The 27653-nt window shown below is 50.8% G+C and overlaps 1 protein-coding gene across 3 annotated transcripts in view; it reads left to right on the top strand.

Moving 5' to 3' along the window:
- LOC125917936 (TBC1 domain family member 13) overlaps positions 1-26357 on the top strand; it is a 29401-nt gene extending 3044 nt beyond the window's left edge. Inside the window, exons 1-12 of one of the 3 annotated variants that reach the window (XM_049624008.1) lie at positions 9109-9225; positions 10189-10262; positions 11814-11854; positions 12434-12495; positions 12647-12746; positions 13515-13597; positions 16092-16251; positions 19120-19330; positions 19901-20064; positions 22175-22335; positions 22755-22812; positions 23677-26357. In XM_049624008.1, coding sequence (XP_049479965.1) covers positions 9203-9225; positions 10189-10262; positions 11814-11854; positions 12434-12495; positions 12647-12746; positions 13515-13597; positions 16092-16251; positions 19120-19330; positions 19901-20064; positions 22175-22335; positions 22755-22812; positions 23677-23742 — 1203 coding nt within the window. In that variant the 5' untranslated portion in view covers positions 9109-9202 and the 3' untranslated portion in view covers positions 23743-26357. Of the gene's footprint in view, positions 1-8466; positions 8831-9108; positions 9226-10188; positions 10263-11813; positions 11855-12433; positions 12496-12646; positions 12747-13514; positions 13598-16091; positions 16252-19119; positions 19331-19900; positions 20065-22174; positions 22336-22754; positions 22813-23676 lie in introns of those variants that run through there. The other 2 variants (XM_049624010.1, XM_049624009.1) reach the window with 2 other exon arrangements.
- Positions 26358-27653: the final 1296 nt, after the last annotated feature.

The following is a 27653-nucleotide window of genomic DNA, read 5'->3' as shown; positions in this document are numbered from 1 at the left end:
CAGCGAGGAGCCTGCTTGGGATTCTCTCTCTCCTTCTCTCCTGCCCCTTTCCCACTTGTGCTCTCTCTATCTCAAAATAAAGAAATAAACTTAAAAAAAAAAAGCAATTAAAGCCCAGCAGATTCAGGAAAAGCTCTATAGTTCCCCTCCCCGCCCTCAACTGCTTGAAAAGAATTGATAGAGGGGCTACTCTAGGAAGAGAGCTATCACTATAGACAACTACACTATATTATGAGCTAGGTGTAGTAGACAGAGAGGAACCTAGCAAGGCCCCCTTGATCAAAGTCCTCTGCGTCCCATTGTTTCTGGGTGGCCCAGCAAACACGTGTTTACCAAACATTTCCTCTTTTTCATCTTCCTATGAATTAATTTTTTTCTTTTGATGTCTCAGACTCCTACCCCCCTTCTCCTTGGTGCAAAATGACATACATACCTCCCTTTGCCTCATTGTTTTTGGAATTTCCACATCTGTGTGGATTCCTTGCATGTACAAAATGAAATCTGATTTCCTCCTGTTAATGTGTTTCATGTCAACTTGATTCTTAGTCCAGCTAGAAAGACCTTGAAGGACAGAGAAAATTCTTCCAGCCACACCGAATCGTTCATTTTATTTATTTATTAAAAAAAAAATTAGCGTTTATTTTTGAGGGGGGGGAGTGCAGAGAGAGGGAGACACAGAATCTGAAGCAGGCTCCAGGCTCTGCCTGAGCTCTCAGCACAGAGCCCGATTCAGGGCCCTAACTCATGAACCGTGAGATCATGACGTGAGCCAAAGTGGGCTGCTCAACCACCTAAGCCAGCCAGGATCCCCTAGGTTTTTGTTTGTTTGTTTGTTTGTTTGTTTGTTTGTTTGTTTTTTTAAGTAAACTCTACACCCAACATGGGGCTCAACCTCACAACCCTGAGATCAAGAGTCCCACGCTCTACCAACCGAGCCAGTCAGGTGCCCTTGAATTGTTCACTTTAAATGTATGCTCTAGGGGCACCTGGGTGGCTCAATTAAGTTACTGACTTTGGCTCAGGTCACGATCTCACACATTGTGAGTTCAAGCCCCACATCGGGCAGCACAGAGCCCGCTTCACATCCTCTGTGTCCCTCTCTCTCTGTCCCTCCCCTGCCCTCTCTCTCAAAAATAAATAAAAATAGGGGCACTTGGGTGACTCAGTCAGTTGAGTGTCCAACTTCAGCTCAGGTCATGATCTCCTGGCTCGTGAGTTTGAGCCCCGCGTTGGCTCTGTGCTGACAGCTCAGAGCCTGGAGACTGCTTGGGATTCTGTGTCTCCGTCTCTCTGTGCCACTCCCAGGCTCATGATCTGTCTCTCTCTCTCTCTTTCAAAAATAAACAAACATTAAAAATAAATAAATAAATAAATTTACCCTATAAATGTATAGTATATTAATTATATGCCAATAAAGCTGTTAAAATGCATTTATAAACGGGTGTATATAAACTCATAATGCAGGATGAATTTAAAAAATATAAATGGGGGGCGTCTGAGTGGCTCAGTAAGTTGAGTGTCTGACTCTTGTTTTGGGCTCAGGTCATGATCTCACAGTTCGTGAGATTGAACCCAGAGTGGAGATTCTCTATCTCCCTCTCTCTCTGCCCCTCCCCCATGCACTCTCGTGTTCTCTCTCTCTCTCTCAAAATAAATAAATTAACTTAAACAAAAAGTAAAGAAAAAAGTATAGTGGTTCCTCAAAAAATTAAAAACAAAATGGGGGCACATGGCTGGTTCAGTCCAAAGAGCGTGTGACTCTATATCTGAGTTGTGAGTTCAAACCCCAAGTTGGGTGTAGAGATTACTTAAAAAAACAAAATCTTTAAAAATAATAAAGAAAAATAGAATGGTAATTCTACATATGGCCCAGGAACTCAACTTCTAGGTATCTGCCCCCAAAGCATTGAAAACAGAGTCTTGAAGAGATATTTGTACACCCACATTCATGGTAGCATTATTTAGAATAGCCAAAAAGTGGAAGCAACCCATGTTGTGACAGATGGACGGATAAACAAAATGTGGCACATACATACAATGGAATAGTATTCAGTCTTAGAAAGGAAGGACAGTCTACCTCATGCAGCACTGTGGATGAACATCAAAGACAGCACGCTAAGTGAAATAAAGCAGTCACAAAAAGATAAATACTATATGATTCCACTTACACAAGGTGTCTAGAGTGGTCAAATTCATAAGACAGAGAGTAGAATGGGGGTTACCAGGGGCAGCGGGGAGGGGAGGAAGGAGAGAATGAGTTGTTTAGTGAGTATACAGTTTCAGTTTTGCAAGATGAAAAGAGTTCCTGAAAATATTCTCAAAACTCAATTTCAGTGAGAAAGCAGGCGATTCAATAAAAAATGGGCAATAGATTTGAACGGATAACTTTTCCAAAGAACGTATATGAATGGCAAACACATGAGAAGATACTCAACATCATTAATATTCAAGGAAAGGCACAGTGAAACTACAATAAGATAATGGGGTGCCTGGGTGGCTCAGCCAGTTAAGTGTCCGACTTTGGCTCAGGTCATGATCTCACAGTTCGTGGGTTCAAGCCCTGCACTGGGCTCTGTGCTGACAGCTCAGAGCCTGGAGCCTGCTTCAGATTCTCTGTTTCTCTCTCTGTCTGAACCTCCCTCATTCACTCTGTCAAAAAACTTTTTAAAAATTACAATAAGATACCACTACCCACCTACTAGAATGTCAAAATTAAAAAGACTGACCATACTAAGTGTTGGTGAGCATGTGGTGCAACAGGGACCCTCATACACTGCTGGTGTGGGTATAAAATGACACAACCATGTTGGAAAATGGTTTGGCAATTTCTTAAAAATTCATCTAGCCATTCCATTCCAAGAAAAAAGAAAGCATATGTCCTATTTTTTTTTAAGTTTATTAAGTTAGCTAACATACAGTATAGGCTTGGCTTCAGGAGTAGATTCCCATGATTCATCACTTACAACACCCTGTGCTATTCCCAACAAGTTCCCTCCTCAAGGCCCATCACCTACCTCTCCCACCCCCATCAACCCTCAGTTTGTTCTCTGGAGTTAAGAGTCTCTTGGGGCACCTGGGTGGCTCAGTTGGTTAAGTGTCTGACTTCGGCTCAGGTCATGATCCCATGGTTTTTATGTTTGAGCCCTGCATGAGGCTCTGTGCTGATAGAGCCTGGAGCCTGCTGCAGATTTTGTGTGTGTCTCTCTCTGCCCCTCTCCCACTTGTGTTCTGTCTCTCTCAAAAATAAATATTAAAAAAATTAATATGTATTTATTTTTGAGAGAGACACTGTGCAAGCAGGAGAGGGGCAGAGAGAGGGAAACACTTAATATTTATTTATTTTTGAGAGAGAGAGACAGATAAAGTGTAAGCAGGGGAGGGGCAGACAGAGAGGGAGACACAGAATCCAAAGCAGTCTCCAGGCTCTGACCTGTCAGCACAGAGCCCAATACGGGGCTCGAACCCATGGATTGCGAGATCATGACCTGAGCCAAAGTCAAATGCTTAACCAAATGGGCCACCCAGGCGCCCCTAAAAAAATGTTTTTTTTAAGTCTTTTGTGGTTTGCCTCCCTCTCTGTAACTTATTATTCCTTCCCTTCCTCTATGGTCTTCTGTTAAGTTTCTCAAATTTCACGTATGAGTGAAATGATATGATTTTTGTCTTTCTCTGACTGACTTATTTCACTTAGTACAATACCCTCCAGTTCCATCCATGTTGTAGCAAATGGCAAGATTTCATTCTTTTTCTTGGCCGAGTAGTATTCCATTGTATATATAAACCACATCTTCTTTATTCGTTCATTAGTTGATGGACATTTGGGCTCTTTCCATAATTTGACTATTGTTGATAGAACTGCTATACATATTGGGGGTACATGTGTCCCTATGAATCAGCACTCCTGTACGCTTTGGATAAATTCCCAGTAGTGCTATTGCTGAGTTGTAGGGTAGTTCTATTTTTAAGTTTTTGAGGAAACTCCACACTGTTTTCCAGAGCGGCTGCACCAGTTTGCATTCCCACCAACAGTGCAAGAGGGTTCCCGTTTCTCCACATCCTCGCCAACATCTATTGTTTCCTGAGTTTTTAATTTTAGCCATTCTGACCGGTGTGAGGTGGTATCTCAGTGTGGTTTTCATTTGCATTCCCCTGATGATGAGCGATGTTGAGCATCTTTTCATGTATCTGTTTACCATCTGGGTGTCTTCTTTGGAAAAGCGTCTATTCATGTCTTCTGCCCATTTCTCCGCTGGATTATTTGTTTTTTGGGTGTTGAGTTTGGTAAATTCCTTATAGATTTTTGAAACTAACCCCTTATCTGATATGTCATTTACAAATATCTTCTCCCTTTCTGTCTGTTGCCTCTTAGTTTTGTTGTTTCCTCTGCTGTGCAGAAGCTTTTTATCTTGATGAGTTCTCAGCAGTTCATTTTGAAAGCATATATCCTTATAAAGACTTGTACATGAGTGTTCATAGTAGTTTTAGTTGTAATGGTAAAAAATCGAGACAACCCAAATGCTCATTGACAGGAAATGGGTAAACTATAGTGTATTCACAGGGCGCCTGGGTGGCTCAGTTGGTTGAGCGTTTGACTTTGGCTCAGGTCACGATCTCATGGTTTGTGATTTCGAGCCCCGCATTAGGCTCACTACTGCCAGCGTAGAGCCTGCTTCGGATCTTTTGTTCCCTTCTCTTTCTGCACCCCGCTTCTCTGTGCCCCTCCTCCTCTCATGCTCTCTCTCCCTTTCTCAAAAATAAATAAAACATTAAAAAAAAAACTATGATGTAGTCATATAGTGGAATCTACAAAGCAATAAAAAGGAATCAAGTGATAGGGTGCCTGGGTGGCTCAGTTGGTAAGTGTCTGACTCTTGATTTCGGCTTAGGTCATGATCTGATGGTTCGTGACTTCAAGGCCCTCATCTGGCTCTATGCTGACAGTGTGGAACCTGCTTGGGATTCTCTCTCTCCCTCTCTGCCCCTCCCCTGCTCACTCTCTCTCTCTCTCTCTCTGTGTCTCAAAATAAATATATAAAATTTTTAAAAACATTTAAAAATTAATGAATAAACTTAAAAAAAAGCAACTGAGTGCTGATACAGGCTACAATAGGCACGAATCTCAAAATAATTATGCTGAGTGACAGGAGTCAGATAAAAATGAGTACACAGTATATGCTTCCTTTTATATACAATTCTAGAAAGTGCAAACTAATTTATAGTGACAGAAAGCAGATCGGTGGTTGCCTGGGTTGGGGGTGGGGGGAGGGTAGAGTGTACCAAAAGAGGAAGAAGGGAGAAGATACAGAAGGGCAGGAAGAATCTTTTGAGGGCAAAGGATATGCTTATTATTTTAATTGTGGTGATAGTTTCACAATTATTTATATGTATGTGTGTGTGTGTATATACGTATATATATATGTGTGTGTGTACATATGTATGTATATATATATATATACACACACACACACACGTATGTCTAAACTTACATAAGGGAGCACTTGAAATTTTTTTTTAATGTTTATTTATTTTTGAGAGAGAAAGAGAGAGAGAGAGAGAGAGAGAGAGAGAGGCGGGAAGGGAGGGGCAGAGAGAGAGGGGGAGACACAGAATCTGAAGCAGGCTCCAGGCTCCGAGCTGTCAACACAGAGCCCGACACGGGACTTGAACTCAAGTCAAGGTCGTGAGGTCACGACCTGAGCCAAAGACGGATGCTTAACTGACTGAGCCACCACGCAGGCGCCCCAAAGGGAGCACTTGAAATATGGGCAGCTTATGGAACATCAAATATGTCTCAAAGCTGGTAAAACTGTATAAAAATGAAACCCATGGGGAAACTGGGTGAGGAATACAAGGATCTCTCTGTACTATCTCTGTAGCTTCCTGCGAACCTATAGTATTTCAGTATAAAAAGTTTAAAAAAGTACAAATTAAGACCAATTGCATTAGTACTTGTCAAAGTGCTCTGGGAAAGAGCTGTACCGGTTTAACTCACTTTAAAGCTGTTTGAGAGAGGGCCTGTTTTTCCACATCCTAGTGAGGGCGGGCACAATAAATGCTGATTACTTTTACCCACCCAAGAGGCAATATGGTTGTTCAAAATCATACTCATCTGAGCATAAGCCCAATTTAATGGCATTTCAGGCTTTGGTGAAACATTGTTATTTCTTCTTTGAAGTGCCTGCTTATGAGCTTTACTGTCTTACCTCCTTCAGATGTTAGTTTATTTGTATTTATTTGTATTTTTTTAATGTTTATTTACTTTTGGGGGGGGAGGGAGGGGCAGAGAGAGAAAGAGATAAAGCAGGCTCCAGGCTCTGAGCTGTCGGCATAGAGCCTGACACGGGGCTAGAACTCATGGACCGAGAGATCATGACCTGAGGCGAAGTTTGATACTTAACAGACGAGCCCCCCAGGCGCCCCACATATATTTTTTTAGATGTTACCTAAGAGCAGCTTTCCAGACTCCACTATTTAAAATTGCAACACCCCTCCACTACCCATCTCTGCTTTATTTTTCTTTTCAGGGACTGTTCACCATCTGACTTATTTGTCTTATTTATTTACTTATTTAAGTGTCTGTCTCACTAAAATGTCAATGCTTCAAGGGCAGAGAGTTTTTAAGTTTATTTTGAGAGAGAGAGAGAGAGAATCCCCAAAGTAGGCTCTGAGTTGTCAGTGCAGAGCCTGACTCCGGGCTCAAACTCACGAATTGTGAGATGGTGACCTGAGCTGAAATCAAGAGTCAGATGCTTAACTGACTGAGCCACCCAAGCACCCTAAGGAGAGGGATTTTTTTTTGTCTGTTTTGTCCATGTCTAAATTCCAAATACTAGAAAATACTGGCACATTGTAGGCACTCAACAAATTTCTCAAATGAATGAATGCCTACTTCCTTTCCAAGGGGGGTGTTTTTTCTTGTTGGTTTAAGAACTCTGCATATGTTAGAAAGATTAGCCTTTTATCACAGAGGGTATATATGTTTTCCCCTATTGATGCTTGCCTTTTACTTTGCCATATATTTTAAAATTTAAGTAATTATGTATCTGTCTTATCTTTCATGGCTTCTGGGCCTTGTATTTTCCTTCTCCAAGATTATAAAAATATTTATTTTTACTTTTTTATTAAAATTTTTAAAAATGTTTATTTATTTTTAAAGAGAATGAGAGACAGAGTGTGAACAGGGGAGGGGCAGAGAGAGAGGGAGACACAGAGTCAGAAACAGTCTTCAGGTTCCAAGCTGTCAGCACAAAGCCTGACACAGGGCTCGAACTCAGGAACCGTGAGATCATGACCTGGGCTGAAGTTGGATGCCCAACCGACTGAGCCATCCAGGTGCCCCTAAAATTTTTTAAATATATTTCTTCTAGTCCCATAGATTTTCCTATTGCAGAGCTTTAATTAATCTACAATTTATTTTTCTGTCAGATGTGAGATAGAAATAGAGCTTTACGGGTGTCTGGGTGACTTAGTTGGTTAAGCGTCTGACTTTAGCTCAGGTCATGATTTCACAGTTAGTGGGTTCGAGCCCGGTGTCGGGCTCTGGCTCTGTGCTAACAGAGCCTGCTTCTGATTCTCTCTCTACCCCTCCTTGACTCGCGCTCTCTCTGTCTCACAAAGGTGAAGAGATGTTTAAAAAAAAAGAATAGAACTTTTTTTTTTTCAAATGATAGTCAAATGTGGTTTTCCTAACATATCATTTGCATTTTTCTCTGTCTCCTAACCAACATTTTAATTTTTTTTTTTCAACGTTTTTTTATTTATTTTTGGGACAGAGAGAGACAGAGAATGAACGGGGGAGGGGCAGAGAGAGGGAGACACAGAATCGGAAACAGGCTCCAGGCTCCGAGCCATCGGCCCAGAGCCTGACGCGGGGCTCGAACTCACGGACCGCGAGATCGTGACCTGGCTGAAGTCGGAGGCTTAACCGACTGCGCCACCCAGGCGCCCCTCCTAACCAACATTTTAAAGGGCTGACTGATATTCTTTTTATCTGGAAAAATATTCCTTTCCTATTGTGCCATTAAGAGAGCATTTATTGGGGCACCTGGGTGGCTCAGGTCATGATCTCGCGGTCCGTGAGTTCAAGCCCCGTGTCGGGCTCTGTGCTGACAGCTCAGAGCCTGGAGCCTGTTTCAGATTCTGTGTCTCCCTCTCTCTGACCCTCCCCTGTTCATGCTCTGTCTCTCTCTGTCTCAAAAATAAATAAAACGTTAAAAAAATATTAAAAAAATTAAAAAAAGAGAGCATTTATTTATTTCTTGTATTTCATACAAGAATGTAACCTTGGTATTCTACAAAAACAGCTCAGTACCTAACACGCAGTGGGAGCAGAAATCATGGGATTAGGGAATACAGGAACAGATAACCTGTGTCCCTACTTCATGGAACAGACAAGTCTTGAGGGCGGAAGGGGAGATTTTGAGGCTTTCCAGGCCAATGACAAAGTTTTCACCCATCAGTGGATAAATTAAAAGATAAGGACAATTATGCACTTGTGCACACAAGTATGTAGAAAAAATCATTGTAAGGCTGCCAACCATCTCTTAAGAAGGACCCTGAAACCTTGGCTTTCTTTTTCTATTGTTCTCATAAAGTAAATTTCATGTTTGTCAACTCCAAAAGCCAAGGAAACACTGAACTGTAGTCCGGCTCTTCCATCTGATAGTTACTGAACCGTGGTCACTGAGCCATCTGTTTGGTGCGGGCGCTGCTGTCATAGGCGTCGAGGATTTGGTAATGAAAAGACCCGCCGGGAGGCCTGTATAGTTGAGCTGGGAAGGTCCACATTCTTGAAACAATGACGTAACAGTTTATTGCCGTCGAGGAACGGGTAAGGAAGAGGTCAAGGTGACAGGTAAACTGCATAGATATAAACTGAAGCCAAGGGAAGTGCAAAGAGTAGACACAGGGAACGGTGTACCTGGGCAGAGGCTCGTCCTCAGTCTCGTGCGCGCGTGGGCCGGGTGGAGACGGGGGCGGGGCCGCGCTCCCGGCGTCCCCGTGGCCCCGCCTCGGCAGTGGCGGGGAGGGGCGGCACGTGAGTGGGGCGGAGCCGGGCCGAGCGGGTGGGGCGGGGCGAAACGGAACGCGCGCATTCGCGGCTTCGTTTCCGGACGGAGGCCTTTGCAGAGAGCCCCGCGTCCCTAGGGGGCGGCGGCGGCGGCGGCGGCGAGGGCAAAGGGGGGATCCGGAAGTCAACACCATGTCGAGTCTGCACAAGAGCAGGTAAGGGCCACCGGGGCCGACCCAGGCGGACCACTCCTGGCCAGGCCGCACCCTCTGCCTTGCAGGGCGGGACGCAGGTGCGGCTAGGAAGCGGGAGCCCAGTGTAGCGGGTCTCGGGCGCCCACTTTCCAACCTCATTGCTTGTGGGCCTGAGGGTGCCCGGAGCGGAGGCACCTCTTCTGCTCCCTCGTGTCACCCCATGTCTCTCCCTCATCCTGGACCCCGGGTTTCCCCCTTCCCCTGGTGTCTTCCTCATCCAGGGCCTCGATGCCCCGTTCTCCAGCTCCCCATCCCCTCCCCACCGTTTTTGTCCCCCTTGTTAATCCTCTGCCCCAGTACCGTCCCCTCCAAGTGCTCCCTGTTCCCCTTGCCTGGTTTTTACATGGAATGCTGGAGAACCTGGATTCTCCAGTCTTCCTTCCCTCAGGCTCAATCCCACAGCACTGGCCAAATTTTGTTAAGTCTTCAGTTTTTCTCCAGGACTCGCTTGTTCTTTAAACCTTTTGTCCTTGCCTACTGTCTAGCCCAGAGGTCTTCTAATGGTTGTATTTTTGAGCCTGGGGAGCTGCGTGCAGGTTACATAGGTCCGTTGTCTAGGGATCACATTACTCCTGGTTCCTAGTGGCACTATGGGCTGGGCCTGGCCAGCAGGAAGTGCCCAATAAATGCCAGCTTACTAAATGTTAGAAATGTGTCTAATTTCATGGTGTTTGCTTGAGAACCTCTAGAGGAATATCTCTATGTTCCTGGGTTTGGAGGAAGAAGTGATCTGTAATTCTGTAGTTCCCCTAAGGTGCCTTTGGCCAGGACCTAGGCTGAGCTCTGCTGTCTTTATGTCCTGAAGGGGTGGGAGGAACTGGTTGAAGACTGGTGATATGAGAGCTCTGGGCTTCAGAAGTGATCACTAAGTCTGTCACTCTGGGGTTTGGATGTGCTTCATTTGCCTTCCCGTCTGACTTCTAGGATTGCAGATTTCCAGGATGTCCTGAAGGAGCCCACGATCGCTTTGGAAAAGCTTCGGGAACTCAGTTTTAGTGGTAAGCAGCAGCTCTCCACGTTCAGGGTTTCCTTAGAGCAGCATTGTGGTTAGGATGGAGGGGAAGGTGCCCAGGGCCACACCTGGTCAGTTCTAGGGCGGCCAGCCTGCCTCGTGGGGCCTTCTGCTGATTCTGGGACTCTCAGCCACCCCTGACTGCCCTGACCGCCAAGAGCAAGCCTCGGCCTTAGGATGCTTCCTGGGGTGTAAGCGGTGCTTGCTGCTAGCTGAGGGTTACTCGAGAGGATCGAATGCGGGAGCCTGGAGCGGGGAAGAGACTCGAGCCGCTTCGGGGTCTGCCTCACTCCTCAGCAAACTTCCTGTGTAGTAGAATTTCGTTAGCTGCAGAGCAGTTCCTGATTCTCTCCCAGGCTTGGGGATTACAGCTGACTCAGGCAATGGTGAACTTTGGTTAACGGTAAAATTCTAGCCTTGAGACCCTGACTTTAAGGAGCTGAACCCCAGCAGTGTTTGACTTTGCCCTCCCTGGCATGGTTAACCTTCCAGCACAGAGATTTTTGCTTATCTTTTAAAATATCCTAAGGTGTTCTGTGTGGGTTCTTGTTACTGCTCTGCCCTTGTGACTTGGTCAGCAAGGAGTTCTGGTAGTTGCTTTTCTTGTCCCCATGCAGATTCTGAGGGAGGTGGGCATCAGCTCCCACTCACGGTATTAGGGGTACCGTAGCAGCAGCTGCTTTAGTGAGGCTCCTGACAATATCGCAGGAGACGTTTGTCTTTTGTTCAAGAGTGATATTTAAACCCTGAAGGTCTTGAGGGGTCATGGGGTGTGTACTGAGCTGAAGAATCTACCAGGCCTCGGGGAAGCCATTGTGCGTTGAGTTTGGGCTGTAGAGTTAAGACGGACAGACCTGTGTTGGAGTCCCCCATTGCTCTGTCATTACGGATAGGTTTCTTTATCTGGAAGGTGAGGATGACAGTGCTAATCTTCTCTACTTACTAGGGTTGTAATGAGGGTCAAGTGAAGTAATGTCCATAAGGCACAGAGTGCTTAGCATTTATAGCTTAGTTTATATTCCGCAAATATTTACAGTGTCCCTGCTGTGTGCTGTGCCCCATGCTAGGGGCTGGGAATATAAGGCAGATTTGGTTCTTCTCTTTCGGGGGCTCACCCAGCTGTTGGTGTTACAGAGGTTAAATAAATCCGCAAACCATGTTATACAGTCCCAACTGGGCTGGATGCTATGAAGGACAATTCATGGAGCCATTATCGTTTATAATGAGAGACCTGACTCCGATTGGGCAGAGATGGTGGTGGTGGGTAAGCGCTGCTCTGAGGAACAAATACCAAGGATGAAAAGGCGTTATCCTCAAAAGAACATTCCCCATGGAGGGAGCTCTGGGGTGGGGGCAGGGGTCATGGAGAGAAATACACAGGATTAGCCTGTAGTCCAATGATTTTTCTGACAGGAGATGATTCTTGAGGAAGTACTTCTCACGCACTCCATTCCTTGCCCACTGGCTCTGAGGTGGAGGGCTGGGGGGGTCTGGGGGCTCTGGCCTGGGGCGTGACTCTTGCCTGCTGTGTCCACAGGCATCCCCTGTGAGGGTGGACTTCGGTGCCTCTGCTGGAAGGTGGGTGTGCCTGGGGTGGGGTGCCTGCTCTGCCAAAAGTCCTTGGGTTCCTGCATGGCCTGCCCCCGCCCTGGCCCCTTCCCCTTCTTCTGCGCCTTTCCTTGCTTGTCCGAGGAGACTTTTCTGGGAAGTCCTGGGTTTCTTTTCCTCTTGGCATCCCCTCCAGGATTCCCTTGGGGCAGGAACACGTAGTAGTGGCAGTGAAGCTCTCTGCTTCCTGGTCCGCACAGGGCAGTAGAAGTGACGCTTAATGGGACAGAAAGAGGCCACGCTTTGCCCAAAGCTATTAGCCGAGGTGGGAGCAGAAACCCAATGTCTTGGTTTCCAGCCTCTTGAGCTCCAGGTTTCCTTATCCTTTGCGAGGGTCTCTTTGAGGACAAGCAGAGGAAAAGGTGGGTTTGGGATAAAGTGGAGAGGAAAGGGGAGGCTACCCCCAGCCCACACCTGCACGCGTGGGTTTCAGCCCATCTGGTCTTCTGGCCTTTATTAGACATTTTCCTTGAGGCCTGTCGGCCTCCACCTACTGTCTGGGGTTGGGCCCAGGAGTCGACAGAGCTTTGTTCCTCTCCCTCTGTGCAGATTCTCTTGAACTACCTCCCCTTGGAGAGAGCCTCATGGACCTCCATTCTGGCCAAGCAGAGGTGAGACCACGAGAAAGGGGGGTGACGGGAGGGCCTTCCTATCAGACAGCAGGTGGTGCTGGGCCTGCCTTGCCTCCTGTTGCTGCTTCTCTGGTCCAGGCTCCCTGGACAAGACCCTTGGGATCATCCTCTCTCCCCTTCTCTCCTGCAGGGAGCTGTATTCTCAGTTCCTGAGGGAAATGATTATCCAACCTGGCATTGCCAAGGCCAACATGGGTGTGTCCAGGGAGGATGTGACCTTTGAGGACCATGTGAGTAAGGGTCTCAGCAGGGGCCAAGGCTACAGAGTAGGGAGGGATGCAGGCTTTGGAGCCGGAAGTTCCGTCTACCCCAGAGGACAGATGTGGCCAGTCTGGGTCCCCTCTGGACCATCCAGTACCTCCTCTCTGTGTTGGGCCACTCAGCCCCTGGAGGCCGTCATCTCTCCCTTCTCCTTCCCAGGCGCTGGGCCTGGTCAGGAACGTAGGCCATGAATTGGGGTCTGAGTGTGTGTGTGTAGAACTGAGCCAAGTCCTCTGTGTGTGCTGTGTCTCCTTTCCTCCTCGCCTCTGTTCCCTGGGGAAATTTCTGTGATTTTATAATTGAAGAGAGAGCAGGGCAGGAGTGAGAATAAATGGTCTTTCTGTGGCCTGGAGGGAGCCTCATGCTCTCCTCAGATACTGAGCCCCTCCCCTTGTGCAGAAAGTGGAGATGGATGGACCCAGGCCCGTCCTCCAACATTTAGACTTGACGATTCCGAGCAAGGTGAATTAGATTCGAAGAGACCTGATAATACAACATGCGTTCATTCAACAAGCGTTTAGTGAGCACCTGGCATATGCAGCATTTGAGACAGAAAGGGTGGTCCCTGCCCAGCAGGGGTGTCCTCAGAGCAGAACGTGATGTCGGAGGCTCCCCAAGTAGCTCACAGGCTGTCTCAGAGTCCCCGCTGGGCCTCTGCTCAGGCCCCCCCAGACTGGAATCTGCCCCCTGGGGCCCTGGCTGGACCTGGGACAGAGCAGCTCATCCTCTCCCCTCAGCCACTCAACCCCAACCCCGACAGCCGCTGGAACACATACTTCAAGGACAACGAGGTGCTGCTGCAAATCGACAAAGACGTCCGGTAAGCAGGGCACTGGGGGTCAGGAACTGGCCCATGGGACTTCTGGGGGGTTTCCCAGTCCTGTCCTTTCCCTTTGCAGCCCACGCCCACAGGTGGGTGTTTGAGGAACGGCTGGAGGCTGGTCTGGTAGGTGGGTCCGAGCCCCAGTGATGTCGGCCTATGAACAGGGCCAGTGACCGAGTCGAGTGCCTGGCTCTCCTTTCTCCCTGCCTTAGTTTCTGTCGTGCCGCGGGTGTTTATGGGTTCATCGGATCCTTCCTGCGACAGATACTGAGATCCTGCTCTATGGCGAGCTCAGTGCCGAGCTCAGGGTTGAGCATGGAATTGACAGACGTGGTCCCCTTCTTAAGGAGCTTGGAACCCGGTGGGGAGGATGGTTAGATAGTCCTTCAGCAAGATGGGTCTTCTGTGTAATTAGCATTTGTGGTCAGTGCCCTGAGGGGAGAGTTCAGGGTGCTTTAAGGGTTGGGGGGAGGCCTCGGCTGAGAGGTCTCAGGAGTGAGAGGCCTTGGGGGAAGAGGGAGGGAAAGGCCGTGGTGGTGGGGAGCTGCCTGCGGGAAGGCCCCGAAAGCGCATGGAGGCACGTTCGAGGAGCAGTGGTGGAAGCCACACTGGAGGGAGGCGGGGGTTGGACCTTGGACTTGATCCCAAGGGCATGGGGCAGTCATGCAGAGGTTTTGAGCATAGGAGTGACAGGATCAGATGAGTGTTTTTTGAAAACTTGTGAGGCTCAGTGTGTGCCTGGGCGTGCTTTTCCGCTTGGCAGAGAGACGTGGAAACACGCTCCTGCTTCCTGTGGGGTTGGCGAGTCTGGCAGTGGGTGGGATCTCCCACAAGGCTGTGTGAGGAGCTGGAAGGGAGGCCTCCCTGCAGTGGGGTTGAGTGGTTGGAGCTGGAGATCTGCAGTGAGTTTACCGGGTTTCAGTTCTGCTTTCACCGGGTGCCGGCCGTGTTTCCGGGCCCTCGCGGCCCTGGGCGCTGCTCCTCTGTCCGTGCTCAGCTTGTCCGGCCCCATCTTCAGATGGCCCCAGGTGGACACCCAGCCCAGCGCGGCTCAGCCAGGATGCAAAAGAGGGTCTCGCCTCCTGCATTCTCAGGGCGGAGTTGGGGCGGCCTCTGTGCACGAGGCGTCTTGACAGTTTGCGTCAAGAACCATGTCTTGAACCCGGTTCTAGAGAAACAGGTTCTGTCTCACACTGGTAGCGATTGTAGCATGTCATTCAGTGTTTTTGGGGGGGGCAGGTTTGCAACGTGCTAGGTGTAAGAAGTCTGGAAAGCGTGCCTGTGCTGCAGTAACGTGCACAAGAAAAACTTTACCTGTTGAAGTGACGCAGCGATGTGGGTCCATTATATCTCAGTAAAACTGGAAACGAAACGAAACCAAACCTATGTGATCGCATCGTAGAGACTGTCTCCCACCTTGAGTTTTCCTCTCCCTCTGTCCTGGACGTCTTCCTGTGTCGGCTGTATACTATCCTGTTACACAACGTGCAGCATAACCATTTTATTCAAGTTAGTTTATCAACATAACCATTTTAAACCACACTGCACTGAACACCCTATATGTATTAGATATTTTTTATTTTTTAGATAAATACTTTTGACATGGAAAGATGGTTGTGGTTAAAGAGGAGAATTGGATTATAAGACCATAATGACACTTAAAAATTTTATATGTGTGTGTATCTATATGGAAATACAAATCAGAATGTGGGTATTTTAGGGACACGCGGATGGCTCAGTCAGTTAAACATCTGACTCTTGGTTTTGGGTCAGGTCGTGATCTCGTGGTTCGTGGGTTCGAGCCCTGCGTCGGGCTCTGTGCTGATGGCTCAGAGCCTGGAACCTGCTTCGGATTCTGTGTCTCCCTCTCTCTCTGTCCCTCCCCCGGCTGCACTCTGTTTCTCTCTGTCTCAAAAAAGAATAAATGTTAAAAACAAACAAACAAACACTAAATTCTTAAAATGTTACAGGGCGTGTGGGTGGCTCAGTCAGTTGTATTCGATTCTTGATTTTGGCTCAGGTCATGATCTTGCAGTTCATGAGTTCAAGCCCTGCATTGGGCTCTGTGCTGATGGTGTGGAGCCTGCTTTAGATTCTCTGCCTCCCTCTCTCTCTCTCTCTACACCTCCCCTGCTTGCTTTCTATGTCTCCCCCTCCCCCAAAAATGTTACTAATTTTTTTAAATTTATTTTTTTATTCTTAGAGAGAGAGGGCAGGGGAAGGGCAGAGAGAGAGGAAGACAGAGAATCTAAAGACAGCAGAGAGCTCGATGCAGGGCTCGAACTCACCAATGGTGACATCATGACCTGAGCTGAGCCGAAGTCAGATGCTTAACCACCTGAGCCACCCGGGTGCCCCAAATCTTACTAATTTTTTAAAAAACACAAAAAATGCCTTTTGGAATAGTGGAGCACCCGGCAACAGGGTGCTGATGAAATGCTCCAAACTTTCATCCTGAGTAACAGTGCTCTCTCCTGTTCCCTCTTGACAGGAGGTTGTGCCCAGATATATCTTTCTTCCAGAGAGCCACCGAGTACCCCTGCCTCCTTATCCTGGACCCCCAGAATGAGTTTGAGACCCTTCGTAAACGGGTGGAACAGACGACGCTGAAATCGCAGACAGTGGCCCGGAACCGGAGCGGAGTCACAAATGTGAGAGCCAGCCCGGGGTCCCCAGGGACGCCCCGTGACAGCCTTTTCCTTCCTGCTTCCCTCGGAGCACTGGCCACCGGCCGTCTGCCCTGACAGCTACCCAAAGCGACCTTGGTCCTGCCAGGTCCACCTCTGGGGCTCTTCTGCAAGTCAGCTATCAAAGTCTGGGGTTGTGGGGGGCCGGGGGAGGGTCCTCCCGCGTGCTGAAGGAGCAGCAGGGGAGATGCCTCTTGAAAAAGCGATTACACGCTGATGAGAACGTGTGGGAGCAGTGAGGCAGTGAGGAGCTCACCTGGCCTTGGTGTCCCGGAAGACTTCCCGAGGAGGTGACATTTCAGCTAAGAGGCCAGGAATTAGCAGGAAAGTGCGTTCCAGGTGGGGAGGAGGGCATAGTGGAGGCCTCAGGCAGGAGTGAGTGTGGTGTGTTCAGGGAATAGCAGAGTCCGGCCAGGCAAGAGGGGGGCACCGCCAGAGGATGCTGGCAAGGTCAGCGGCTGTGAGGCCACCTAGGGGCTTCTGAGCATTCTAAGCAAAGCGGGGACGTGATTCCGGTCTGCTTTTGTGACGGATTGCCGTGGGCAGTTGCCGTGGGGGTGTTGGAAGGGTAGGAATGGAGGACGGGAGGCGGCCGCTGTGTCCAGGCACAGGCAGGTGGGGGCCGGGGTGAAACGTGGATAGACTTGAGAGATCAGGAGCTAGAATTGCTAGGGCTTGCGCTGGCCAAGTCGCACGGAGCGTTTGAACCCCAGTCTTCTAGCAGATTCCTGTACCTCTGAGAAGCAGCCTGTGGCCAAATGAAGCGTATTACCTTCTTCCTGAATTTACACCTATGTTTGAGTACATGGAACTCCCGCTTTTTCCTCAAAACTTTTCATTGTCCTCCAACAGTAGAAAAATCCTTCTCTGTAACCTCCAACAGACTCGTGACATATAATACTGCAGAAGCTTTCTTCCCTCAGGTAGAATGACTGATCACATCTCTGTGTCTCTCGGATAGCAGCCATTTTCTGCTGCAGGGGTGACGCGGGCAGTTAACAGCTGATCCCAGGGTCCCATGTGCCCGGGACAGAGTGACATGTGCCAGGGGGTGCAGAATGCTTGGCTGGCCACGTGGGCGACCCTACTCGCCGCTGATGTCCTGGCTACAGGGCAAGGTGCGGACCTGGCTTCACTCATTTCACTGCAGTAATTGGGGTCTGAGAGCGGAGCTCTTCCCCATTTTAGGTCTTGATCTGGTCCTGGTGGCAGAGAACCTGACCAGAAGCTGCATCCCTAGACCTCGGGACCTGCGGTTGGGCCATTTAGTTCAAGTTGAACATCTGTTTGACTTTGGGGGAAGTAACACCAGCCTCACCTTCCTGGGCCTCCACCTTCTCCCCTGTAAACTGGGCAGGATCATTTCCACCATGCTGGCTTTTGAATCACCAGGAGGTTGAAATGAGGTCACGGCTCTGCAGATTTTGGGAAGGCTGCAAGGCATTTCTCTGAGGCCTGGGCTGCAGGCTGTGGAGTCAGCCAGTCTGGGCTCAAGTCCTACTGTCACCACGTAGTGCGAGACTTTGGCGAGTGACCTAACATTTCTGAGCCTCAGTTTCCTCGTCTTCAAAATGACGTTGAGCAGGTATTCTAGATTGTTCAGAGGACTTCATGGAGGAATGCTTGCAGAGCACGGTCTTGCCCATGGAAAGCTGTCAGTGAATGTTAGCGATGTGTGCGTGTGAGCACACATGTACACACGTGTATATGTTTGCACGTGCGTGTATGATGGGGGAGGGACTTTTTCTTCAGGATCCTGTGCTTCCCGGATGGCTTCATACGCCGGCCCTGCCTGCGTTTGCCTGCAGCTTTCTCACACAGGGAACCCCCGGCACCTGGATCTTTGCGGCGCCCCTGGGGGCTCCTGCCAGCACCGCTGTTGGAGACCTCTGCTCTGTCGCAGGAGGATCCCTCTTCAGCAGGGATCCCTCTTCTGTTTATCTCCCAACTTTTTCCTAATGAAAAAGGTGAAACGTTCGCAAAAGTTGAAAGAAGAGTACGATTCCCAACTGTATACTTTCCACCTAGATTCAACAGTTGTGAATGTTCTGCCATATTTGTGGGTGTATTATATGTAGAGAGAGTAAGTTGCACACGCCCCGACCCTTTGCCCGCGAGTACTCTTGTGGGCGTCTCCTGGGAAGGAGAACATCCTCCTTTGTCACCATCCTCACATACGAAGATTAACAATAATTCCACAGTAACACCCAACTTCCAGCCCGTGATCGGATGTCCTCAGTTGTGCCAAGGATATTTTAGTTATTTGACTTTGCATCCGAGACCCATTAAGGTGTCTGTGTGGTATTGAGATGTTATATTTCATTAGTCTCTTGATCTCAGGGAGGCCTCCACTTCCGGCCCGCTCCCCCACAGCATTTGACTTTTTGAAGGATCTTGGCCAGTTGTCTGTTTTTGACATATTTACAGGTTTTTTAAAAAGTAAAGAATAACTTCCATGTAGTAAAATGCACAGATCTCAAGTATGCAACTAGATGAACTTTTAGTTACGTATACGCCCAGTCAAGACACTGAACGTTTCCATCATCCAAAAAGTTCCTTCACGCCCCTTCCCAGTCAGTGCCCCTCACCTCAGAGGTAAGCGCTGTTCTGGTTTTTGGCACCATAAATTAGGCTTCGGCCCCGCTGCCTTGTGGAATACCCCACATTCTGGGTTTGTCTGCCTGTTTCTCCCTGTGACATTGGATGCGTTCCGCTGTGCTGTGTATTCCCCATAAGCTGGAAGTCGAGTCTTGCCTGAACGGCAAACATTTCTGGCGGGAACGCGTTATCTCTGCTGTCGCCGCCTTACCGGCTCCTCCCCTCTTTCCCCAGATGTGCTCCCCACACAAGAACTCCACGCCCTCTTCCCTGAACGAGTATGAGGTGCTGCCCAACGGCTGCGAGGCCCACTGGGAGGTGGTGGAGCGCATCCTGTTCATCTACGCCAAGCTCAATCCTGGCATCGCTTACGTGCAGGGCATGAACGAGATCGTGGGGCCCCTCTACTATACCTTTGCCACCGACCCCAACAGCGAGTGGAAAGGTAAAAGGCCTCTTGGCTGCCCGCACCCCTCATGCGGCTCCCTAGAGAGAGGGGCCCAGGAAAGCCTGGCTGATGGGCCTTATCAGGCGCTGCGACTCGCGCCCCACCTCTGGGCCTCTTCTTCCCTCTGTCAGAGGTGAGAGGTTAGCCTGGATCATCTCTGAGGTCCTTTCCAGTTCAGGCCTTTTAGGATGTGGGAAGTGTGTTGCGCTCTCAGCGTGGGTAACGGAAGTTCTGATAAAAGGAGATGACCGGTACATTCCGGAAGCTGAATGACTGACAAGGCTTCAAGTAAATGGCTTGAAAAGTGTCCTCAGAAGAGCATGTAACCAGTTACTAAGTGAAATGCACAGTGTTGCCCGAAGGTGTGAGAAGAAAGACGTGGTGTCCTTAGTCTGGGGGCGGAGCGTGGTCAAGGATAGAGGAGGGCCCGGGCCGGACCAGGAGGGTGGGCGGCCTGGAGGAGCTCAGAGGCAAAGGGGGAGACGTCGTGCACGGGAGAGGTGGGGTGCGACGCAGGAGGGCATCAGTTCCCTTGCAGCTGCTCCCCCTCCCCCCACCCATCGCCAGAGCACGCCGAAGCGGACACCTTTTTCTGCTTCACCAACCTCATGGCTGAGATCCGGGACAACTTCATCAAGAGCCTGGACGACTCCCAATGTGGCATCACCTACAAGATGGAAAAGGTGTACTCCACCTTGAAGGATAAAGACATGGAGCTCTACCTGAAACTGGTGAGGACCACGGGGCCAAGGCAGACGGACGGGAAGGGGCACAGATAGCAGGCCTCCTCAGCACCCCAGGCCGGGGGCAAGTTCTGGCTTGAGTCCGGGAATGGAGAGTGGCTGCTCCCGCTGGGGAGTGCTGGCCTGAAAGCTGGGGCCCGACCGGGAGACCGAGGCAGCAGTTGACGTGGGAGCCTAGCAGGCCGGGCACGAAGAGGAAGTTGATAGGGTGCCTGTTGTGGGCCAGGCATGATGCAGTGTGTTTACTGTAGACTAAATGACTTTAGCTTGGTAGCAGTCCTCTGAGAAAGTGCAAGCTTCATTTTTATTTTTATTTATTTATTTTTAAGACGTTCATTTATTTTTGAGAGGGAAAACACAAGCGAAGGGGAGAGGGCAGAGAGAGAGGGGGAGACAGAGGATCCGAAGCAGGCTCTGTGCTGACAGCAGCGAGCCTGATGTGGGGCTCGAACCCACGGACCGCGAGATCATGACCTGAGCCGAAGTGGGACGTTCAACTGACTGAGCCACCCAGGCGCCTCTGAACTTCATTTAAAAACAATTTTTTTTTTTTTTTTTTGGGGGGCGCCTGGGTGGCTCAGTCGGTTAAGCGTCCCACTTCGGCTCAGGTCATGATCTCACGGTCCGTGAGTTCGAGCCCTGCGTCGGGCTCTGTGCTGACGGCTCAGAGCCTGGAGCCTGCTTCGGATTCTGTGTCTCCCTCTCTCTCTGACCCTCCCCCATTCATGCTCTGTCTCTCTCTGTCTCAAAAATAAATAAAACATTAAAAAAAAATTTTTTTTTTTTTTAATGTTTATTTTTGAGAGAGAGACAGAATGTGAGCAGGGGCGGGGCCGAGAGAGAGGGAGATACAGAATCCGACGCAGGCTTCAGGCTCTAACCTGTGAGCACAGAGCTGTATGTGGGACGTGAGATCTCACGAACCGTGAGATCATGACCTGAGCCGAAGTGGGACGCTCAACGGACTGAACCACCCAGGCGCCCCTGAACTTCATTTTTAAAAATTAAAAATAATCTAAAAAGTTCTTGGAGTGTCATTCCCTATTTATTTCGGAAAACAGTTTTGTGAAAAGAAACTATATAAAAACAATTTTGTGAACAAGAAGATACATATAAACAGATCCCTTTAAACAGATTTGGAATTATGTTTTTGTTATTTTGTAACATGGTTTTTCAGTTAGAAATACTCACTGGCTGACCAGACGGCTCATCTCTATGGGGAGTAATTGTCTTACAAGGTGTTGTACGGGGAGTAAATAAATGAAATAATATACTTCACATGTGAAGCACAAGGCTGGGCTTATCGTAAGTGCCCCGTAATAGTCTGTCTGTCCATAAATCCAGGGTTATAATCCATACTGCATTTAAAAAAAAATTTTTATTTATTTAAAAAAAATTTTTTTTTTTAAGGTTTTATTTATTTTTGAGACAGAGCATGAACGGGGGAGGGGCAGAGAGAGAGGGAGACACAGAATCGGAAGCAGGCTCCAGGCTCCGAGCCATCAGCCCAGAGCCCGACGCGGGGCTCGAACTCACGGACCGCGAGATCGTGACCTGAGCTGAAGTCGGACGCTTAACCGACTGAGCCACCCAGGCGCCCCCCAAAAATTTTTTTTTATTATTTATTTTTGAGAGAGACAGAGACAGAATCCAAGTGGGTTGGGGCAGAGAGAGAGGGAGACACAGAATCCGAAGCAGACTCCGGGCTCCGAGCTGTCAGCACAGAGCCTGGCGCGGAGCTTGAACTCACAAGCTGTGAGATCATGACCTGAGCTGAAGTCGGCCGCTTAACCGACTGAGCCACCCAGGCGCCCCCATACTGCATTTTAAAAGAATCCGAGCCATTTGTAAATCTAGGGAGCTTACATAAAAGCACGGATTTCTGGCTCCTCTTGAAAAATCGAAGATCTGACAGCACCGGCTGGCCACAACAGCAGCCGTCCCTCTGGTGGTCGAGTGCGGCTCTCTGGGCGGCCCCAGTGCCGTCCCCCCCCCCCCCCCCCCCCCCCCCATGCCCGGCGCAGACGCGCGGCCAGTCTGATAGGCCACATGACACTGCACGGCGGCTGACCGCCATGCCCGCGCCTTGTCTCCCCAGCAAGAGCAGAACATCAAGCCCCAGTTCTTTGCCTTCCGCTGGCTGACACTGCTGCTGTCCCAGGAGTTCTTGCTGCCTGACGTCATCCGTATCTGGGACTCCCTCTTCGCCGACGACAACCGCTTCGACTTCCTCCTCCTGGTGTGCTGTGCCATGCTCATGTGAGTGGACCGCGAGCAGAGGGCCAGGGCTGCTCGTGGGCAGTGAGCCTCTGGATTTCTCGGGCGGGTGTCACACTGCGGGTGGTAAGGCGGGAGCAGGAAGGGGCCTGCTGGGCCCGCGCTCGGTGGCCCAGGGCTCTAGCGCTTTGCTGCTGTGTTCCTTTTTTTTTTTTTTAAAGTTTATTTATTTTGAGAGCGAGAGCGAGCACGTATGTGCATGAGCAGGTGAGGGGCAGAGAGAGGGAAAGACAGACAGAGAGAGAGGGAGAGAGGGAGAATCCCAAGCAGGCTCTGTGCTGTGAGCGCAGAGCCTGACTCAGGGCCTGATCTCACCAACGGTGAGATTACGACCTGAGCTGAAATCAAGAGTCGGTCGCTTAACTGAGCCGCCCAGGTGCCCCTCTGCTTGTTTTCCTTAGACTGATCCGGGAGCAGCTGCTGGAAGGGGACTTCACCGTAAACATGCGGCTCCTGCAGGTAATGGGGTTCGGGGGGCCCAGCTCAGGCCCTGGTCGTGAGGCAGGTACTTACCAAGCACCCACCGCTGCCAGCCGCTGTTTCAGGCTGGGGTCAGGAACAGGGCAGAAGAGTCCAGACTCCTGAGGCAGATCTGGGTTAGGATCTGGGTTTGAATTCTGGTCCTGCCACTTGAGTGGTGTCGCCTTGAGTGAATGACTTGGCGTCCCTGACCCAAATGTTCTACCTGAGTTCATCTTACCCGGGGCCCGGCGGCGCCCGGTACGTTGTGGTGCTTGTTGGTGAAAGTGCTCAGACCTGGGGGAGGAGGTTGGGGTGCAGTGGTTCAGAACGTAGGCTCAAGAGTAAACAGCTCTGGGTTCACATCTTTGTACTGCTGTGGTAGTCATGTGACCCGAGCCAAGAGATCGCCTCTCCAGGCCTCAGTGTTTCCAGTGCCTGGCCTGGGGTTGGTTTTCAGTAATTTGACCAGGTCTGTAAAATGGACACAGTCATAGTAACTTTCTCACCAGACTGACGAGGTGACCCACTGAGCTAATGCATGAGCAGCATCTGGCCCACGACCAGGCTCGGGATGAACGGTGCTTGGGATTCGATGGCAGGAGGGAGGGGAGGGAGGGTGGCCCGAGTCCTAAGGAAGGGGCTGTGGCACTGGTCGGTGCTGATTGGGTCGGGTAAGCTAGTGCAGCAGCGGGTGTAGCGTTAGCAAAGGTTTGGGCGACATGCAGGTGTCTTTGGCCTGTGGCCCCTGTCCCTCCGGCCCGGGGCCCAGCATGGTGACAGGGCCCAGTGGGAAGGAAGGGCATGTAGTGGTGAAAGGTGAGCTGACTTAAGAGGCATGTTGTTGACCTTTCCCCTGCCCAGGATTACCCCATCACAGATGTCTGCCAGATCCTTCAGAAAGCCAAGGAACTCCAAGACTCCAAGTAGCCTCCTGGCAAGAGGCCCAGGTTTGGGAGAGAAGACACCGACCCCTGTGCCCTGGCTTCTGGGACACGCAGAAGCCTGTGGGATCCCAGCCAGCCTGAGGGGAAACTGCAGGATTGGCCCACTCCAGGCCTCCTCACCCGGCTCCCTCCCCTTCGGCCGCTCCCGCTGGGGACACACTGTGCCATGTTCCTTCCTAACCATGCAGCCCTAGCTCTCTCCCTGCTCTTCATCCTGGGGACCTTTTGCCCAGGCTGCCGAGCAAGGCTGGAGCTCATGGGGTGGTTTTCCGGGGCTGGGGCACATTGGGGGCACTGGGGGCCGACAAGGGTCCTTCCCTGCCTCTGCTCGGCTGCTCCCTTCTTGTTCTTCTGCTCTGGTCTTCTGGGCTCTGGTCTCGGGAGGTGCTTGGCAAATGAGCCAGAAACCACTTCTTCTGGGGGTTGGTGCTTAGGCTTCTCCATGGGGAAGGTGACACTGTGAAGGAGCTAAGAAGCTGCCAGGCCCAGGTCAAACTCTCTGTCCCTCTCCCTGCGAGTGTGTGTTTCTGTCTGTAGTCCTGGGTGGACGTGTATGTATCTCTTCATCTCCCGGGTGTCTGCTGCTCCTGTGTGGTGTGTGTGTGTGTGTGTCCATGTGTATGTGAGGGGGGTGGGGTGTCTTTGGTCCCTCGAGGGCTCTTTCTCCTCCCCTTCTCCCTCTGCCTCTTTCACAGAGGGGGTGTGTGACTCACTCTCGCTCTGTCTGCCCCTCTGTCGTTCTTCCTCTGCCCTTCTCTCTTGGGGTGCCTTATCCCCAGCTCTTCCCCCTCCTCCCCTCCATGAACCCCAGAAACAGAATGAGGAGTCTGGCTCAACAAAATCCCTGGGGGTCAACCTTGGCCTTTGCACCCTGTTCACATTCCCAGCCCTGGGCCCCCAGGTCGCACAGACGGGGAGGGAGTCCACAGTGCCTCAGCGCAGGGTCCTGAATTGACTCCCAACAGAAATCTTGGAAACCAAAAGCTGCTGAGAAATGACGGCCTGCAAGGCTTTGGGCCCCTTACCCTCCTTTCTGCCCAGGGGATGGAGGAAGGAGAAGAGGGAGAGCTGGGGCTTCCAGAGACTCCCCCAAAAGGCCCTTCTCTCCCAGAGGAAAAGGACCTGAAAGCGATAGTGTACCGGGGGTTGGGATCCAAGTGTTTCAGAAGAGTCGTCATTCTTGTGGCTTCCAGGTCCTAGCCCAGGGCAGTGAGTCCCATAAAGGGCAAGTGGGACCAATGGGAGTCTCCCTGGGCCAGGTGTAGCTGAGCTTAAAGGCTCTGGATCCTCTTGGTGCCAGGAGAGCCATATCTCGCCCAGGCAGGCTGAAGGAGGTGCTGGCCCTTCCCTGGTCACCTGCTTGGGCTGTTCCCAGGATTTGGGGCAGGGACATCCGGAGCAGGAGCAGCTGGCTACTCTTGCCACGGGGCTGTGGGAGGAGTGGGCACATTCTGACCAAGGCCCGCCCTCCTGTGAGGAGACAGGTGGTTTGGATCTGGAAGGCTGGGCGATACAGCAAGCGGCCTCCGCCTCAGACTGGCCAGCAGTGGCCCTTTTGTCCCCAAAGCCTTCCCGAGTCTGGCAGCCAGGACTTTGTGCTGCCTTCCCGGGCCCGGCTGTGGGGCCCAGGAAGAGCTGTCCCCAAGTGGCTCCTGTACCAGGCTGTATCTTGGATGCTGCTGGGACTTTACGCACTTGCCTTTTTGCCGCCACCCCTCCCAACACACAGTACTTGGGAGATTTTTTTACTGTATTTATTCAGACTCCTAGTTATTTATTGCAGACTGGCAAGTGCTTGGTTTGGGGATGAAGGGTGGGGCTGGGAAAGTATACAAGCAGTTGGAGGTCTTCCTGACCTTCCAAGGTCAGAGTCAGCATCCTCTCCACCTGCCTGTGGGACTTTCCTGGTTTTCCAGCAGGTTCTGGCTGGGAGGGCTCTGAGCTCTGTACTGCACCTGAGTGTAAGGGATACAACAGGGTGGGTGTCGTCTCCAGACTGCAAGACCCCAGCATGGCACAGAGACCCTGCTTCCCACCAGCCTGGCTCAGCCTCTTCCCAGAACTGGTCAGCTGGTGGTTCAGTCCCAACTTGGAGCCCTTCACAGCCTGAGGCTTGGGCCACAGCCTGGGGCCCAGCAGCCTGCTCAGGACACCTGATGCATTCCCTCTTGCCTGTCCCCCGCCTACCCTCCTGCGGCCATACTACTTGAGTCACTGCGTCTGATTGGCCTCAGTGGCAGACTTAGGTCCAGTGCTCTTTCCTTGACCTTGAGATGAGGATCGGGAGCACAGGGACCATGTCCAGATTACACGGCGCTCCCCAGTGGGATACTGCCTGAGGAAGGGACAGGCCCTTGGTGATTTCCCCTCCCCAGACTCTCAAGGGAGGTGCCTTGAGAGCCAGCGTGCCCAGGGCTTCCTGGTTGGGAGCTGCCCCCAGGACTTTGGACACTTAGAGACTGGGCTGTAAGAATTCTGCAGGTCTCACTCCAGGGTCAGAATGGAAGTCTGCTTTTGTTTTTTCATCTGTTTTATTCCTTGAATCAATGCTGTTGACGACAAGTTGTCTTTAATAAATCATGTGTTCTTTGCATTGGGCATTGGTGCTGTGATGGGCTGACACCTTTGAGTCCTCAGGGGAAATCTGAGTGGGGGTGGAGGAAGAGGCTCTTGAAAGTGGGCAGAGAACAAGGCCAGGAACCTCTCGTTGGAAGAGTCCGTTCGAGTCTTATAGTTCAACCGCCTGCAGTTTGTCGCTGAGGAAAAGGCGGGGTGCCAGGGAAGAGGGTATTGCACAGTGGATTACACAGCAAGTTCTTTTTGAGGTTGACAAGACCTCAAGAAATAATTCATAACCACAATCTAGAGACATCACTGGGAGCACTACATTGTCATTTTCTGATAGTTTTGTGTACCCTCTCCCCTCTCATGTTAGGTGGTAAGTTGCTGTATGGTTTTAAAATGTATTTGTGGGCTGTAGAGTATTCTAGTATGCTAAACATGTCTGAAACCCCTATATTTTGCTTATTCCAGCCTCCATTACGAGTAATACTGCGGGGAAGTTTTCCTGTTTAAGCTCCTTGCACTCCCCATTCATTTCCCCAGCTCCGTCCTCTAAGTGGGTTGGAAGGTGTGAACCTTTTTAAGGCGTTTATACATACAAACTGCCCTCGAGAATCACCAGTTTCTGTTCCAAGCAGCAGTTAGCGTCAGCCGCCTGCATCCTTGTCCTGTCCCGGGCTGTTAAGACACTTGCCAGTGTCCTAGGACTCCTGACTTCCGGTGTCATGGTTGGGAGGGTAGGTTTTGGTGTCAGGCAGACCTGGGGTCTTGGCCCTGTTTCCTTGTTATGCCAACTAGGAGCTTCCTCTCTTGAAGATTAAGTCACTTCGCGATGGAAGCTGCCTGACACTTCTAGGCGCTAAGTGGGAGCTCCTGCGGCCCGCGCGGAGGAGGGTCCCTCGAGGCAGCCCTGGGAGGGGGCGGGGCGGGGCGGAGCCGGGCGGCGGCAGCCAGTCGCGAGCCAGGGGAGAGGTGACACGTGCCACCCTACCCCCCGCCCCCTGTGCGCTTCTTAAAAGGGCAAAGAAAGGACGCCGGGACTTAACGCTACGCGCCGGTCCAGGCCCGCTCCGTTGGGTCCCCTGTTCCTCGAAACGTTTGTGAGTGGACGCGACGGGCATCGCACCCCTCCCTCACGCCCCTACCCGGCCCCGGCCCCGGCCCCGCCGTGGGCCCCGCAGGCCGGCGCGGCCCCTTTAAGAGGCTCGCGGGTCGGCCGCCGGAGGTCGCGGGGTGCCCCGTGCGCCGCGGGCCGCGCTCCCCGCCATGCGGGCGCTGCGGGCCGGCCTGACCCCTGCAATCTTGGCTCGAGATCGGAAGAGCCAAGATTGC

Source organism: Panthera uncia, unplaced genomic scaffold (assembly GCF_023721935.1).
Source record: "Panthera uncia isolate 11264 unplaced genomic scaffold, Puncia_PCG_1.0 HiC_scaffold_318, whole genome shotgun sequence".
Taxonomy (NCBI): Eukaryota; Metazoa; Chordata; class Mammalia; order Carnivora; family Felidae; genus Panthera; species Panthera uncia.
The sequence above is the reverse complement of the archived record's forward strand: the minus strand, read 5'-3'. Positions and strand labels throughout refer to the sequence as shown.